Raw genomic sequence first — 17,318 nt, 5'->3', positions numbered from 1 at the left:
CCTCCCTCACCCCTATCCCAGGCCCCAAGATGATATTCCACATTAAGCAGAGGTTCACCTGCACATCTGCCAATGTGGTATACTGTATCCACTGTACCTGGTGTGGCTTCCTCTACATTGGGGAAACCAAGCGGAGGCTTGGGGACCGCTTTGCAGAACACCTCCGCTCGGTTCGCAACAAACAACTGCACCTCCCAGTCGCGAACCATTTCCATTCCCCCTCCCATTCTTTAGATGACATGTCCATCATGGGCCTCCTGCAGTGCCACAATGATGCCACCCGAAGGTTGCAGGAAGAGCAACTCATATTCCGCTTGGGAACCCTGCAGCCTAATGGTATCAATGTGGACTTCACCAGCTTCAAAATCTCCCCTTCCCCCACCGCATCCCTAAACCAGCCCAGTTCGTCCCCTCCCCCCACTGCACCACACAACCAGCCCAGCTCTTCCCCTCCACCCACTGCATCCCAAAACCAGTCCAACCTGTCACTGCCTCCCTAACCTGTTCTTCCTCTCACCCATCCCTTCCTCCCACCCCAAGCTGCACCCTCATCTCCTACCTACTAACCTCATCCCACCTCCTTGACCTGTCCGTCTTCCCTGGACTGACCTATCCCCTCCCTACCTCCCCACCTATACTCTCTCCACCTATCTTCTTTTCACTCCATCTTCGGTCCGCCTCCCCCTCTCCCCCTATTTATTCCAGAACCCTCACCTCATCCCCCTCTCTGATGAAGGGTCTAGGCCCAAAACGTCAGCTTTTGTGCTCCTGAGATGCTGCTTGGCCTGCTGTGTTCATCCAGCCTCACATTTTATTATCTTGGATTCTCCAGCATCTGCAGTTCCCATTATCTCAGAAATGTCAGCCTTCCTGCTCCTAAGATGCTGCTTGCCCTGCTGTGTTCATCCAGCTCTACACCTTGTTGTCTCAGATTCTCCAGCATCTGCAGTTACTACTGTCTCAGAAATGTAGCAAGGCTTGGCCAACATTGGAGACTTGGTCATGTGATACCCGGTCACATGCCTTGAGAGATGAGAACTAGTCACATTAATAGTTTGCAGGAAGATCAATGGAACTTTTCAAAAACACAAGTTCTTTGTTTTCCAATTCGATCCCTAGATTAGTGAATCCCAGTGCTAGACTTTGTTTGTTTTTGAAAGGCCTTATTAGTTTGTGTCACAGAGGTTCCTTGATTCATACATTCTTGTACTTACAACAAATATTATTAACTTTTAAGAATCTGACGTGAACGTTCTCAATAAAAAATGAAAGAACTGTGGATGCTGTAAATCAGGATCAAAAATAGAAGTTGCTGGAAAAGCTCAGCAGATCCGGCAGCAGCTGTGAAGGAAAAAGCAGAGTTCATGTTTCAGGTCTGGTGGCCCTTCCTCAGAACGTTCTCTCTTGCTTGTGGCCAGATTTTATACCGTACTGTATTGTATTCTGTACAATCGATTTACAAACATACTCAGGAACCGAACCTCTTTTGTAATCTGGGGAATGTCTGCAGCGACTTGTTTCTTCACCCAGAGGGAACTACCAAATGATACTGGGAACTCGATGTACTGGTCATACTGGAGCACTGTTCCAATGCACTGATGTAGTGTCTTTTATGTAGCAAGTTCTCTATATTCCATAGGAGTATTATCAGACTAAGTTAATCAAGCTTCCACAATGTACTGTAACAGTTTATTTATTGCCATTTCATTGATTTGACATTAATTCAAATTCATATTGTCCTGCAACAGGTTTGACATTATTGGGTTGATGCTACGTGTGTGTATAGGTGGACATGAAATATAATTGCGAGTGACAGCTCAGGACCAGGCTTCTCACCACAGTGTTTTGAGCTATGTTGATCTATAATACATAATGTCAATAATTATAGAATGAAGCCTCCAGCAGATAGTTGGAAAGCTGGAGCGGTTGAGCAGAGCCTGTCTGCAGAGAAAGATGCCTTTGTGAGGAAGAGAGCTCATGGAGAGAGGGAGAGACAGTCAACTGATTTCCTCCACCAAGATGTGAACTATCCACATACTTTGTCTCCCTAGCTTAGTATTATTTTCCCAATATATTTGTAATGACTGATGGAATAAAATAATCCTGCTTCATGATCTTTGGGCCATCTGTGTACTGAAAACTTTTGTTACAATTATATACCGAATGTAGTAATGCTGTTTTATTGCTGGTTTGCTTTTGTTGATGTCTAAGGTAGGTGATAGTGGAAACTACAGGAATGCCCTGTTGTAGACAGTGTGAAGAGAGCAAGCTATATGGACATTCTTGGTCCAGCATTTGATATCAGATGAACTGAGCTTTACTGATGCAATCATGGTTGGAAATTCTACTGCATGTTTCCTTAAATAGTGCGACACAACCAACTTCAAAATGATCAGTAATATGTTTTTAAGTAAAACATAAGGTGGTGTTTTGGTCAGCTGTTCCCATACTCTTTCATACAAACAGTTTCCACATCCTTTGAAACAACTGCAAAGATAATCAGGGGCTAGTGAACTCCCAGATAATAAGCTCTGTATTTAATGGCAGGTATGTGCAAATGCCCCTCCATGCTTTCAGGTGTTACCCTGTAGAAGCATGCTAGCCTCGGAATCAGAAATTTGCAGGTTCAAGTGGCAAAATTCCTGGGAATTGTCCCGGAAATGACCAGTCATCTGAATTCGGAGAATATGGAGTTACCAAAGATTTAGCAATTACCCAGGCAAAGTTACCAAATTATAAACATCATCCAGCTCCTAGGCATCTATCAAACTGAACAGTATATATTCCACCTTTTCCTAGGTACTGCAGTTCAGTGTCACTAGACCTGAAATATGAAACTCTACTTTCTCTCCATAGATGCTGCCAGACCTGCTAAGTTTCTTCAGTAATTTTTGGTTTTTGTCTGAAATAATCGGATATCGTTTAAGTACTTTGACAATTGGAGACAATGGAGAGATACATTTCATTGTCAAAAATGAACTGTCACACCTCTTTCCGTACTATTGTAGTTCTTTTGTTAAAAACTCCAGAGTGGTGTAAAGGCAACGTCCCTAATATTGGTTCTTCTTATGTTCTCTGCTAGATGGGGACAGTCCAACCCAACATTCTATTTGCAGAAGGGAGACAAAGCGTATGTACTGAGGAAGAGACCCCCTGGGACGCTGCTGAAAGGAGCACATCAGGTACAGTAATGAAGAGACGAGGAAAAGCTGGCTGTTGAATGTCTCAGCCTTCTGGATGGAACACCCAGCATTGCTCTGCAGTGTGATCATTAGAAAAAGTGTGATATTACTTACAATGATTGCACTCTTGTCACAGGGACCTCAAGTATTGATGTTAATTCTGTTTTAAGACAATGCAAGTGATTGTACGCTGAGAAAGAGAGAGAAAAACGAGGGTGGCATTACTCATTGGTACCCTAGTGCCAACAGTGGCAGGCCACTGGTTGGCATCAGCCATTCCTTATTTATCAGCCGCAACTCAGTTGGCAGCAGTTTTGAGGCTGGGTCAGAAATTTGAGAGTCAGGCCCTGCCCCAGAGTTTGAGTAGAAAGTCCCAAGTGACTTGAAAGTTGCCACCCAGGTTGACAGGCCTGTTAGGAAGGCATACAGTGTTTTAGCTTTTATTAATAGAGGGATCGAGTTCCGGAACCAAGAGGTTATGCTGCAGCTGTACAAAACTCTGGTGCGGCCGCACTTGGAGTATTGCGTACAGTTCTGGTCCCGCATTATAAGAAGGATGTGGAAGCTTTGGAAAGGGTGCAGAGGAGATTTACTAGGATGTTGCCTGGTATGGAGGGAAGGTCTTACGAGGAAAGGCTGAGGGACTTGAGGCTGTTTTTGCTAGAGAGAAGAAGGTTGAGAGGTGACTTAATTGAGACATATAAAATAATCAGAGGGTTAGATAGGGTGGATAGGGAGAGCCTTTTTCCTAGGATGGTGACGACGAGCACGAGGGGGCACAGCTTTAAATTGAGGGGTGAAAGATATAGGATAGATGTCAGAGGTAGTTTCTTTACTCAGAGAGTAGTAAGGGTATGGAACGCTTTTCCTGCAACGGTAGTAGATTCGCCAACTTTAGGTACATTTAAGTCGTCATTGGACAAGCATATGGATGTACATGGAATAGTGTAGGTTAGATGGGCTTCAGATTGGTATGGCAGGTCGGCACAACATCGAGGGCCGAAGGGCCTGTACTGTGCTGTAATGTTCTATGTTCTATGACTCTCAGTGCAGTACTTTGATGGAGCACAGGGTAGTCTGGGGCAATATGTATCCTTCAATCACTGGCACTCAAAAAAATTCTGTCTGTTGATACTTTGCTGTTTGTGGGAGATTGCTGTGTGCAACTTGGCTGCCAACTTTCCGACATTATTACAGTGACAAAACCTCCAAAGCACTTGTTCTTACTTGACGGGTTATCCTAAAATGAAAGACTTGCTTTCATAAAGCTCCTTTAACAACCACCAAACAGCCTCTTTACAGCCAATGTAGTTCTTTTCAATTCAACTCATATCTGATGGAGTTCAGAAGAGTGAGGTTCTCACACAAACTGTGATGATACAATGGCTTTAAGAGGTGTATTTTGTCTAGTTTTTTTTTAAGAAGGAAGGTTGAGACAGAGGTACTGATTGGTCTACTCAGAGCCAATAAGGTAAACCGCTTGTAAGGCCTTAGGGATTTTTAAAAATTTAGAACAATAGAAGCGGCCTGAACGGGTTAGGTCAAGCTCCCCAGAACCAGGACGTTAAGTTTTAGTTTTTCTGGAGAACTTGCTGGGTTCTTGAGGCTGGACTTGGAAGCTGCAGTACATCTTCCCCCGCTACCTCCTCTGAATTTTCCCCTAATGTTAATCCTCCTGGACTGGAGAATTGCTTGTGAGACAGTCTATTTTATGAATTTGCCTTTGCCAAGGGTGTGTTTATGGGATATTACTATATTGGAACAGTTACTGTGTAGTAGTTAAATAATCTGTTGTTCTATTAAATTGTCCAATAGAGTTAAGTTATTCCAATTCTTTCTTTTGTTGTATTTTAACTATAGTGTCTGAATAAAGTGCATTTTGCTTCAAGACTGGTAGTTTTACCAAACAAATTGCATTCAGAATGCAATGCCTGACACTTGCCTTTAAAATAAGAAAATGTTAGGCTAACTTCTTCGTATATTTTGAGGGGGTTTTGTTCTGGTCCATAACAAAACCCGTACAATTCTAAATGGGACTAGATAGGGTAAACATAGGAAGGATGTTCCCGATGACTGGGGAGTCCAGAACCAGGGGTCATAGTTTAAGAAAATGGTGTAGGTCATTTAGGACTGAAACGAGGAGAAAGGCCTTCACTCAGAGATTGGTGGGCCTGTGGAATTCACTGCCACAGAAAGTGGTTGAGGCTAAAACATTGAACCTTGAAGAAAGAAGTCAATATATTTCTTAGGGCTAAATGGACGAAAGGGTAATGGGTTGAATGATTAGCCATAATCATATTGTGTGGTGGAGCAGGCTTGAAGGATTGAATGGCCTATTTCTGTTCTTATATGAACTAATTGTTTCTCTCTAATGGAGAGAAAGGCCTATGGTCTCTCATGGATGTGAGTAATTACCCACTTACTGACATAACCAATGCACTTTCTATGGTATGATCTGCCTGTACTGCACATAAAACAAAGCTTTTCACTGCACCTAGGTACATGTGTCAATAATAAATCAATTCAAGTAAAGAATGACTATAAATAAGGTTGCTTCAGTAGGAGGGAAGGAGAAACACCCAGAGATTGTGTTTTTGTTTCTTTTCTTCAGGTGGGTAGAGAATATCAGGTGCAAAAGGCATTATTTGATGTTGGGTTTCCTGTACCGAAGCCATTGGTGTTCGTAGATGACCATTCCATCGCAGGCACTGACTTCTACGTGATGGAGTGTGTGCAGGTACGTGGAAATGTGTAAAATTCTTTTACAGTCCAGCAGATGTATAAATGATTTAATTTGTAGTATGCTTTTTAATTCCAGTGTCTTTTGTCTGAGCCCACAGTGGGATAAGCAGAGCGAATGGCCTCTGAACAATTCCTTTCCCGATTCTGACAGTGCCGAGGAGGTTTGCCAGACTGAAACTAGGGATGACAGTCTTCCGTAATGTGGGGAGTCGGGATAAACTGACATTTTCCCTCTTGGAGCAGAGAAGCTGAAAGGAAAATTGAATGCTCGAAGGGTTTTGAAAGCGAACGTAGAACAGTACAGCACAAGAAAAGGCCCTTTGGCCCACAATATCTGTGCTGACCATGATGCCATTCTGATCCCATCTGTCTGTGCATGGTCCCTCGAATTCAGAGTTCATGGCTTGGCCACTGTTTCGGCAAGACAGGTGTCCCTGTCCATTGTTAGGTAGGGTAAAGCCTAAAGTTGGGAGGCCCAGGACGTTTTGCAGAACTGAGCGGGAAGTTACAAAGAGAATGCAAATGAGTAAAACTATAGATAGAGAGAGAAACTGTTTTCACTGGGGACGTGTCACTGAATTGGCAAAGGAGCTGGGTTTTGAGGTGGAGGAAGACACAAAAGTCTGACCAGAGCCTTGTACAGCCTCAGCAGTACATCCCTGCTCTTGTATTTTAGCCCTCTCAAAATGAATGCTAACTTTGCGTTTGCTTTCTTAAAGGCTAACTGAGCCTGCAAGTTAATCTTGAACTAGGATGCTCATGTCCCTTTGTGCTTCAGATTTCTGAAAAAAAACTGTTTAAAAGATACTCTACTTCCTTATACTTTCTATCAAAGTGCATTAACTCACACATTCCCACATTGTATTCCATTTGCCACTCTTCTGGCCAATCACCCTGCTATAGAAAGGGTGTTATTAAACCCGAGAAGATGCAGAAAAGATTTATAAAGCAGTTGCTGGGGTTGGAGGGTTTGAGCTATAGGGAGAGGCTGAATAAGCTGAGCATATTTTCCCCTGGAGCACCAGAGGCCGAGGGGTGACCTTTATAGAGGTTTATAAAATCATAAAGGATAAAATAGGCTAAGTCTTTTTCCAAGGATAGGGAGTCCAAAACTAGAGGGCACAGTTGTAAGATGAGAGGGGAAAGATTTAAAACATTCTTGAGGGGTAACTTTTTCATCCAGATGGGTGGTTCATGTATGGAACGAGCTGCCAGAAGAAGTGGAGGCTGGTACAGTTACAAATTTTTAAGGCACCTGGATGGGTACATGAATAGGAAGGGTTTAGAGGGATATGGGCCATATGCTGGCAAATGAGTCTAGATCAGATTGGGATGTCCGGTCGGTGTGGCCGAGTTGGACTAAAGGTCTCTTTCCGTGCTGTATAAGTATTTTTGCGATCTCCCGCTTCTTCAACATTACCTTGTTCGTCCACCTATCTTTGTGTCACCTGCAAACTTGGCAACAACAATCTCAGTTCCTTCATCCAGATTGTTCATGAGTGACGTGAATAGTTATGGTCCCAACATTGACCCCTGGGGAGCTTCTCTCATCACCAGCTGCCAACCTAAAAAAGACCCCTTTATTCCCACTCTCTGCTTTTTGCCCATCAGCCAATCCTCTAACCATGCCAGCACCTTGACCCAAACACCACGGGCATTTATCTTATTTAAATGTCTGCTAGTCAAAGGCCTCCTGGAAATTCAAGTAGATTACATCCACAAGCTCTCCTTTATATAATCTGCTTGCTACCTCTTCAAAGATTTCTAACAGATTTGTCAGGTATGACCCCACCCCCAGCGATGAAGCCATGCTGACTCAGTCGTATTTTACTAGGCACTTCTAAGTACCCTCCAATCTTGTCCTTAATAATGGACTCTTAAAATCTTACCCGCGACTAAGCTCAGGCTAATCGCTCAATTGCTTCCTGTCTTCTGCCTCCCTTCTTTCTTAAGCAGGGTATTACATTAACCATTTTCCAGCCCTCTGGAATTCTCCCTGACTCCACTGATTCCTGAAAGATTGCCATCAATTCCTCTACAGTCCCCTCAGCTATCTCCCTCAGAACTCTGGGGTCTGCTCCAACTTGTCTGGGTGATTTATTCACCTTCAGACCTATGAGCTTCTCCAGCATCTTCTCCTTAGTGATGGACCACTACACTCATCTCTACCCCTTGACTCTCGTAAGGTTCTGATACACTGCTGGTGTTAATGCAAAGTACTGATTCGGTTCCTTTGCCACTTTTTTGTTAGGAAATATAAAGAGGGAGTTGGTCCGATGGGATGGGCTTGTAATCGGGCATTATGACTATTCTGTTTTCTCCCTTGTCTTGAATATCTCCCTGTATCACAGTGCTATGGTCAGTTTACCCCCTCCTCCCTACAGCCCCCACTCTCATCCACACAGGGAGCAAGAATCTCAAACCTGTTAGACAAGCCAAAGGGTGGAGGCTCCTCCAGCACTACCTCCTGGATCCCATTACCTGCCTCACTGTTGCTCACACCCTCCAGTCCCTGACCACTGACCACATTTGAGGCAGTTAATCTAAGGAGGTGTGACTGCCTGCTGAAACACAGCATCCAGGAAACTCTTCCCCATCCCTGATGTATTGCAGGGTTTGAAGCTCAGACTCCAGCTTAGCAACTCTGAACTGGAGCCCCTCAAGCAGCCAACTCTTACTGCAGATGAGGTCATTGTGAACCATACTGGGGGTCCACCAGCTCCCACATCATGCAGTTACAGCACATTGCCTGGCTTAGCGTCTCTGTTTTAATTGCAGCAAACCTTTTAATAATTGACATCTATGGGACCAGGATGCGGCTGTTTGATTAAATATTCCGGATAATCAAGAGGTGGACACACCATAGTAAATCCTGACAAAGCAAAGCTTCGAGATCTCAATATCACCAAAAATATCTATGTAAAAACATCAACGTACCTTCTGAAATCAATCTAAAAGCACATAATAAGTAATAGCAACATAACTCAGAGGATATACACATCACTATTATACTTTATTTGTAGCATAAATACCCTGATATCATGGTAGATCGCAGTATTTAAGGTACACAATTTTTGCCAGTTTATCAAGAGCGCCAGTTAAAACAAAGTTTTCTGTACTTAGTTCTTAATTTAGTTTTTTTAGAAAAATCATATTTGTCTTTCAGCTTATGTCTTATAAATATTTTCCCCATTTGCCTTTAATCTGCAAAGTAACCTGTAGTAGACAGTCAAATTAATAGCAATCACCAATCAATTAATTGATGGGTTTTGTATTGGGCCCCTGATCCTGGTCTTTAATTTATCCTGTTTAAAAATCACCTTACAAACTATGAAGCAAAAACAAGCAAGCAAAAAGCACCTCCTCTTCTGCATCGAATTCCCTGAACTACATACTCGCACAGACCATGTCCTGATGTGGAAGTAATTTTCCTTCCTGACTGTGCAAATCTTACTGATAGTGCACCTTTAACAGACCCTGTCATAAACTGAGCTGCCTCATACTAGTTAGACATCAATAGTAATTAACACCTGTCAAGGGCTTATTTAGGCCTCAGGTGATTCATTGACCCTCAGTCAGCTGAGTCAGCTACCATCTTAACCTTTTCTCGAGACTGCTGAATTCTAAGATTTTAAATTGGAGAAAGAAAAGATTTACCAGTTCTGTTCCCACATTGCCTCCAAATTTCCCAAACTATCAAAAAAATCCCAAGATTGCAGACGCTAGAAATCAAAAACAGAAACTGCTGGAAAAATTTGAAGAAAGGGCCCGAACTGTTATTTCTGATTCTTCTTCATAGGTCCTGCCAGATCTGCTGAGTTTTTCTGGCAACTTCTGTTTTTGTTCTGGAGAATCTGAAGAAGGGCCACTGGACCCAGAATGTTAACTCTGTTTTTCTCTCCACAGATGCTGCCGGACCTGCTGACTTTTTCCAGCAATTTCTGTATATGTCCCTGTACTATAAGACCATAAGGGAAATGAGCAGAAATTAGGCCATTCGACCCATCGAGTCTGCTCTGCCATTCGATCATGGCTGATAAGTTCCTCAACCCTGTTCTCCCACTTTCTCCCCGTAACCCTTGATAATCAAGAACCTATTTATCTCAGTCTTAAATGTACTCAATGACCCGGCCTCCACAGCCTTCTGTGGCAGTGAATTCCATAGATTCCCCGCTGTTTCTCCTTATCTCCGATCTAAAAGGTCTTCCCTTTACTCTAAGGCTGTGCTCTCAGGTCTGAGACTCTCCTACCAATAGAAACATCTTCCCATCATCCATTTTGTCCAGGCCATTCAGTATTCTGTAAGTTCCAACTAGATCCCCCCTCATCCTTCTAAAGTCTGATGAGTATAGTCCCAGAGTCTTCAAACATTCTTCATATGTCAAGCTATATACGCATTTGGGCTGTGTCTCACTCTTGAACGTAATCTCTCCTGCCTGACTGTGCGAAGCTTACTGACTTTCCAAAGGCCAATTGGATGAATACTTGAAAGGAAATCATTTGCAGGGCCATGTGGGGGATGGGTTAGAAAAAGTTAGGTCTGTGTGGGCTAAATGCATTCCCTGCCTCGAGATGTGAGTCTATGCTGGAGGGACGGCGATTGTTTTGCCAAGAACTGAAAAGAATAAGAGGATGGAGGCGTTCAAAGTCAGCAAGGGTTCAAAAAGTGTGGATAAAGAGAAACAGTTTCCAGTAGCTGAAGGATCAATAACCACGGGGCACGGATTTGAGAGGACTCACCACAGCAGCAGAGGCAGCACGAAGAGACACCTTTTACTCAATGGCTAGATTTAGCGTGCGGTGCGTTTGGGGAACTGGACAGGCTTTTAAGTGTAGCCTGAAAAGGAGATAATGTGCACACAGTTGAAGGACAAAGAATGACAGGGTTCTGGGGAGTGGGGCGAATGGATTGTTCCTAGAATGAGCCAGAGCAGACTGGTTAGAGTGAATGGGCACCTTCTGTACCAAAATAGACTAGGATTCTATATGAGCTCCTAGCTGGGACTGTTGGCATGACCTTAGTGGTACACTCCTGCCTCAGGCTTGTTTGTAGGTGGGGCCTTGTGCTAGGTTTGTCAGCTTGCCAGCAACTGGAACTAATCTGCTGGTTCCCCGTGAGTAATCAAAGTCCATGGTTATCGTGGGTGTGATGGAAATATTACATCAAAAAATATATTCCTCCACCCCATATGTTTTGGGGTATTCCCTCTGTTTGGGTCTCCCTTAGGTGTAGCTATCCATTGTTCTGCGCTTGATTATGTGAGTCTGATAACTGATCTATTCTCAATGTGCTTGATTGGTTAAGACTGGGTGTGGGCTCAGAGAAAAATAGACAATCCCTGGAAGGAGTAAGAGCTGAAGCTTGGAGCAGACATTTTAAAGCACTGGAAATAAAACTTGTTACACATGTAGAAGCTTGTGCTACTTCATCATAGATCCGAAATGGAAAATATCTGACCGTTGACAGAGTTAGAGCATTGTCGGATGAGACCTGGGGAACCGTCCTCCCTATCTGCTTACACAGCTTCAGATACTTCCACTAGGGGAGGTCCTGAGAGTGTTTGCCCTGAACAGAGACCTGGTACAGGGGCTCTTTTTCTTTTAATGCTCCCGGGGTCCAAATCCTACCCATGCTAATAGAATCTGGAATTAAAAACTAGTCTTAGTGATAGCGACCATGGCAACCAGCACTGATTTTTGTAAAATCCTATCCAGTCACCAATGTCCTCTTAGGAAGAAAATCTGCCATCCTTACCCATTCTGGTCTACATGTGACTCCACACCCACAGTAATGTGATTGACAATGAACTGCCACTCTGCTCGCATTTGGAGACGGGCAATAAATGTTGACCTTGCCATGAAAGAAGATTAAAAGGAAGTATCTGTTTGTTTAGAAACCAAGTGATAGGTTACAGTCGAATGAAATCTGACAGCCTAACAGCAACAGGCTTAACACCAACTCACCTGCGTTTGTTTTATTTTTCTCTATTTGCGATCCAGGGACGTATATTTCGAGACCTGAGTCTTCCGGGGGTGAAGCCTGCAGAACGGTCTGCACTTTACTTGGCCATGATGGCAACAATTGCTCGACTTCACTGCATTGACTGGAGAGCACTGGGACTACAGGGCTATGGCAAAGACCACAGTTACTCCAAGAGACAGGTTCACTTTCCAAATAGAAAACCTCTTGTCTATTGATATTTCTGGTGTTTTTACAGGATTACTGCAATTTTACAAATATAACGTATACACAAATAGAATGTGTACTTAAACACCGTTGAATACAAAGACAAGATTCCCATTTCGATGCACATGTTAAACTTCGCGATGCCCCAGCCAAAGTGTCATTATTTTACCAGGTATAACGGGCGAACTGTGAGTAATAGACGTCAACTGCAGGGCTTCTTGTGCGAGTGTCACAAGCTTCCTGCACTGCCTGCGTCTTTTATTTTCTCCATTCGATAATATATAAATTGACATCACAGTCTTGCTGCATCTACATCGGACATTGGTGAGACCAGACCCGGAATATTGTCTGTAGCTTTGTTCTCCTTCTCCAAGGAAGGATGTTCTTGCTCTGGAGGGAGGGCGGCAAAGGTTTACCAGGCTGATTCCAGGGGTGGCGGGCCTGATGTACGAGGAGAGATTGCGTTGGTTAGGATTGTATTCACTGGAGTTTAGAAGACTGGAGTGGGGAAGGTTGGTGGGGGGGGAGATGTGTGAGGATCTTATAGAAGTCTACAAAATGCTAAAAGGAATAGACAGGGTAGATGCAGGAAGGATGTTCCTGATGACCAGCATGTCCAGAACCAGTGGTTGTAGTTTAAAGGTAAAGGGTAAACCTTTTAGGACTGAGATAAGGAGAAATATCTTCGTCTAGAGAGTGGTGAGCCTGTAGAATTCATTGAGTAGAATGTCGCGGAGGACCTAAACAATGTGCTTTCAAGCTGGAGCTAGATATATCTCCTGTGGCTAAAGGGATTGAGGAATACGTGGGGAGGGCAGGATTAGGGTACTGAGCTTGATGATCAGCCTTGATCATATTGAACGGCAGAACAGGCTTGAGGGCTGAATGGTGTGCTCCTGCTTCTATCTTCTATCTTTCCATGGATTATGAGCATCAAAATGGTCATTCCAGTTAAAGGGTTTGATTGACATCTGACTGATTACAATGTCAGTTCTGTCCTTTGGTGGACTAAAACCTTGCAATGCCCAGGTGCTTTGGCTTGAAAGAGAACCATCACCAAATGGGTCTTGGAAGAGACTCTAAATGAGAACTGTTTTCCTTTGCAACCTCTCTGTTTGCTTGTGAGAGCTTCCAATCTTCTTCCTTTTATTTTCATGAAGTGGTGAGATATGGTTCTGAGGGCTAGGAACCAAAGAGTATAGGGAGAAAGTGGGAACAGAGGATTGAGTTACATGATCAGCCATGAGGATATTGTTTGGCAGAGTAGGCTCAAAGGGAACGAATGGCCTACTCCTGCTCTTATTTTCGGTGTTTCAATAGAGTCACAGGCTGAGATTTTCTCTGGGTTTAATAAAAGGACTAAAACTTTACTTCGGATTGATCCTCGATCCCATACGGGATCAACTGCATTCCCAGTGAGGCCCATGCACTCGCTACAAAAACAAGGCCCACTTTCATTTGCTACCGTGAATAATAGTACATGCTCCAACTTTGAGATCAAACATTGAGGCGAAGTGTATATATTCTGTTTGGAAAATGATAACAATCTCCTTTGGGCATTGCAAGGTTTTAGTCTACCAAAGGACAGAACTGACATTGTAATCAGTCAGATGTCAATCAAACCCTTTAACTGGAATGACCATTTTGATGCTCATAATCCATGGAAAGATAGAAGATAGAAGCATGAGTAGGCCATTCAGCCCTCAAGCCTGTTCTGCCATTCAGTATGATCAAGGCTGATCATCAAGCTCAGTACCCTAATCCTGCCCTCCCCACGTATCCCTGAATCCCTTTAGCCACAGGAGATATATCTACCTCCAGCTTGAAAGCACATTGTTTCACCCTGAACAAGGGTCACTGGTCCTGAAATGTAAACTCTGTCTCTCTCTCTCCCCACAGATGCTGCCAGGTCCGCTGAGTTTCTGCAATGATTTCTGTTTATTTGTTTCAGATTTCCACCTTTAATTTACTGCTTCATCTCTCTCTGTTTTTTTCTGAGAATGGTACTGTCGGCAGGGTGCCAGTCGCCACTATATTTCTTCGTTAGCAATGTCCTTGGGTGAACTGTGATAGAGAGTCTGAGTTGATGGTGTGGGGATAGTTAAACTCATGCCACTGATGTTACCTTCATTAATAATGTTTTGTTTGTGTTTCTGGTCATTCAGCCCCCACATCTCAGCATGGCATCCAGCAGTAACCTCCAACTCATGGTGCTAGTGACAGCTGTGTCACAGTGGGTAGCACACTCGCTTCTCAATTACCAGCCTCTGGATTCAAGTGTCTCTCCAAGGCTTCAGCACTGAAATCAAGGCTGATGCTCTTCTGTAATACTGAGGGAGTGCCGGACTTTCAGAGATATTGTCCTTTAGATGAGATCGAGTCATACAGCATGGAAACAGACCCTTTGGTCCATCCAGTCCATTCTGACCATCATCCCAAACTAAACTAGTTCCTCAGGTTTTGGAGTAGATCTGTAGCTTGGGTTGCGGATGTTGAGGTTGTTTGGCTCGCTGAGTTGGTTGGTTGTTTCGCAGACGTTTCTTTACCATGCTTGGTAACATCCTCAATGCAGCCTCTGATGAAGCGTCGGTGTGTTTTTCTGTCTGGTTTTTAAACTCTGGGGTCCATTGCAATGGATTGCCTCACTTCCAGTTTTCCTTTGTAGTGGAATGTATGTGGGGTCGAGTTCAATGTGTTTATTAATAACATGCTTCTAGGAATTCTTGTGCTTGCCTCTGCCTAGCCTATCCCAGGATCTTGGTGTTGTCCCATTCGAAGTTGTGGTTCTCCTTGGCCACATGGATTGAGATGAGTGAGTTTTGGTCGTGCCTTTTTGTAGCCAGTTGGTGTTCATGTTCTCTTGTTGTTAGTTTCCTTCCTGTTTGAAAGATGTAATGTTTCTCGCAGTCTTGCAGGGGATCTTGTAGATGACATTGGTCCTGTCCGTGGAGGGGAGGGGGTCTTTAGTTCGAGTGAGCAGTTGTCGTAGAGTTGACATGTGTTTGTGTGCCACTCTGATGCCCAGCGGTCATAGGAGTCTTGTGGTGAGTTCCATGTGTTCCCGATGTAGGGTAGTGTGATGAGTGTGTCGGGGCGAGGGGAGTCTTTCTGATACTGTTCTTGCAGGCATCTTCTGACCCAGTTCTTTGGATATCCATTATCCTTGAACACTAGGAAGAGGTATTCTTCTTCATCTTGGCACAGTTCCGTGTTGCTGCAGTGTGCTGTTGCCCTTGTAAATAGCGTTCGCACGCAGCTTCGTTTGTGTTTGCTGGGATGGTTACTGTTGAAGTTCAGTACCTGGTCTGCGTGTGCGGCTTTTTGGTGTACTTTCATTTTCAGTTCCCCATTTGTCTTGCGGTCTACCATGACATTCTGGAGTGAGAGCAGTTTGTTCTTCTCCTCCTCTCTGGTGAATTTTATTCCGGTGAGGGTGTTGTTTACAGGTTTGTGTGCCTTTTCTAATTTGGCCCATTTAATGATGACAAAGGTGTCGCCCTCATAGCACATCCACAGTTTACATTGGATTTGCAGAAGGGCAGTCCTTTCCGGTCTTTGCATCACTGCTTCTACTATGAGTCCGGAGATAGGTGACCCCATGGGTATCCCATTGATTTGCTTGTATGTTTGGCCGTTGAGGGTGAAGTGGGTGGTCAGGCAGAGGTCCAATAGTTTGAGGATATTGTCCCCGGAGATGGTCTAACTGGAGTCTTGTTCTTATTCAAGTAGTGTTGTCATTGTTTCTCTTGCTAGTGGTATGTCTATTGATGTGAACAGGGCAGTGACACCAAACGATATCACGGTCTCTTCATCCTCTATCTTTATGTCTTTGATGGAGTTAAGGAAGTCTTGGGCTGAGTGGATTGAGTGGGGTGAATTGTTGACTAGGTTCCAGAGTGTTTTTAGTTCTTTGGCTAATCTGTGCGATGGAGTGCCTGGTAGGGAGACCATGGATCTGAGGGGGACTTCCAGCTTGTGCACTTTAGGGAGGCCGTAGATTCGGGGTATGTTGGTTCCTTCAGGTTTCATTTTTAAGAAGTCTGTTTTGTTGATCTGCCCTGTTTGTTTAAGTCTTTGTAGCATGTGGAGGATTTTGTTGCCTGGTTGCAGTGTCGGGTCAGTTTGTACTGGCCGGTATGTGTTCTCGTTGGGGAGCAGTGCTTGTGCTTTGGAGATGTAGTCCCTTTGATTCATTATCACTGTCATGCTCCCTTTGTCTACAGGTAGTATAGTGATGTTCGTGTCCCTCTTTAATCCGTCCAGGGTTTGTCTTTCCCTTGTGTTGAGGCTGTTGAGTTCACTCCTTCTGGTTAGTGTCGGGGCTACTGTCTGTCTTGTGGTTTGTTGTGCTTCTTGGTTGATATCGTTGGTCTTGAGTGTGACTTCCAGCGTAGCTAGGAATTCCATTTTGTTAGCGTCCCTGTAGTTGTAGTTCAGTCCTCAGGTGGGAACGGCTTTCTCCGTGCCTGTCAGTTCCCTGTCGGAGAGGTTTCTTATCCATGGATGTGATAAGTATGGATATGATAACTGTAGATAAGAAACCTCTCTGACAGGAAACCGACAGACACGGCTAAAGCCGTTCCCACCCAAGGACTAAACTACAACATCAGCCACTTCCTCTGGAAGTTCATTCCACACACGAACCACACTCTGTTAGAAAATTGCCTCTCATGTCTTTTTTCTTAAATCTTTCTCACCTTGAAAATACACCCCTTCATCTTGAAATCCCCCACCGTAAGGAAAAGACACACCCTCAATCTCCTACAATATCTGCACCCCTCAATCTCCTACACTCCAGTGAGAAAATGTCCCAGCCTATCCAGTCTCTCCTTATAACTCAAACCCTCCATTCCTGGCAACATCCTGGTAAATATCTTCTGAACCCTCTCCACCTGAATAATATCCATCCTATAATGGGGGGAGAACAGAATTGCGTACAGTATTCCAGAAGAGGCCTCACCAACGTCCTGTACAGCCTTAACGTATTGTACCAACTCCTGCACTTAAAGGTCTGAGCAATGAAGGCAAGCATGCTAAATGCCTTGTTGAACATGAGATGTTAAACAGAGGCCACATCTGTGTTCTCTGCTGAACACAAGAGTGATCCTGTGATTATATTTTGAAGAAGAGCATGGTTAGGATAATGGTATCCCTTGCAGCCTGGCCACTGTTTATCACATTGACACTTGAAAGAACAGAATTTGAGC

At 44.0% G+C, this 17,318-nt stretch overlaps 1 protein-coding gene across 1 annotated transcript in view; it reads left to right on the top strand.

Moving 5' to 3' along the window:
• Nucleotides 1–17,318, top strand: part of acad11 (acyl-CoA dehydrogenase family, member 11) — a 145,986-nt gene that overhangs the window by 1,555 nt on the left and 127,113 nt on the right. Inside the window, exons 3-5 of the mRNA XM_059652195.1 lie at nucleotides 3,083–3,182; nucleotides 5,794–5,919; nucleotides 11,925–12,086. Coding sequence (XP_059508178.1) covers nucleotides 3,083–3,182; nucleotides 5,794–5,919; nucleotides 11,925–12,086 — 388 coding nt within the window. The remainder of the gene's footprint in view (nucleotides 1–3,082; nucleotides 3,183–5,793; nucleotides 5,920–11,924; nucleotides 12,087–17,318) is intronic.

This window comes from Stegostoma tigrinum, chromosome 2 (genome assembly GCF_030684315.1).
Source record: "Stegostoma tigrinum isolate sSteTig4 chromosome 2, sSteTig4.hap1, whole genome shotgun sequence".
Lineage (NCBI taxonomy): Eukaryota > Metazoa > Chordata > Chondrichthyes > Orectolobiformes > Stegostomatidae > Stegostoma > Stegostoma tigrinum.
The sequence above is the reverse complement of the archived record's forward strand: the minus strand, read 5'-3'. Positions and strand labels throughout refer to the sequence as shown.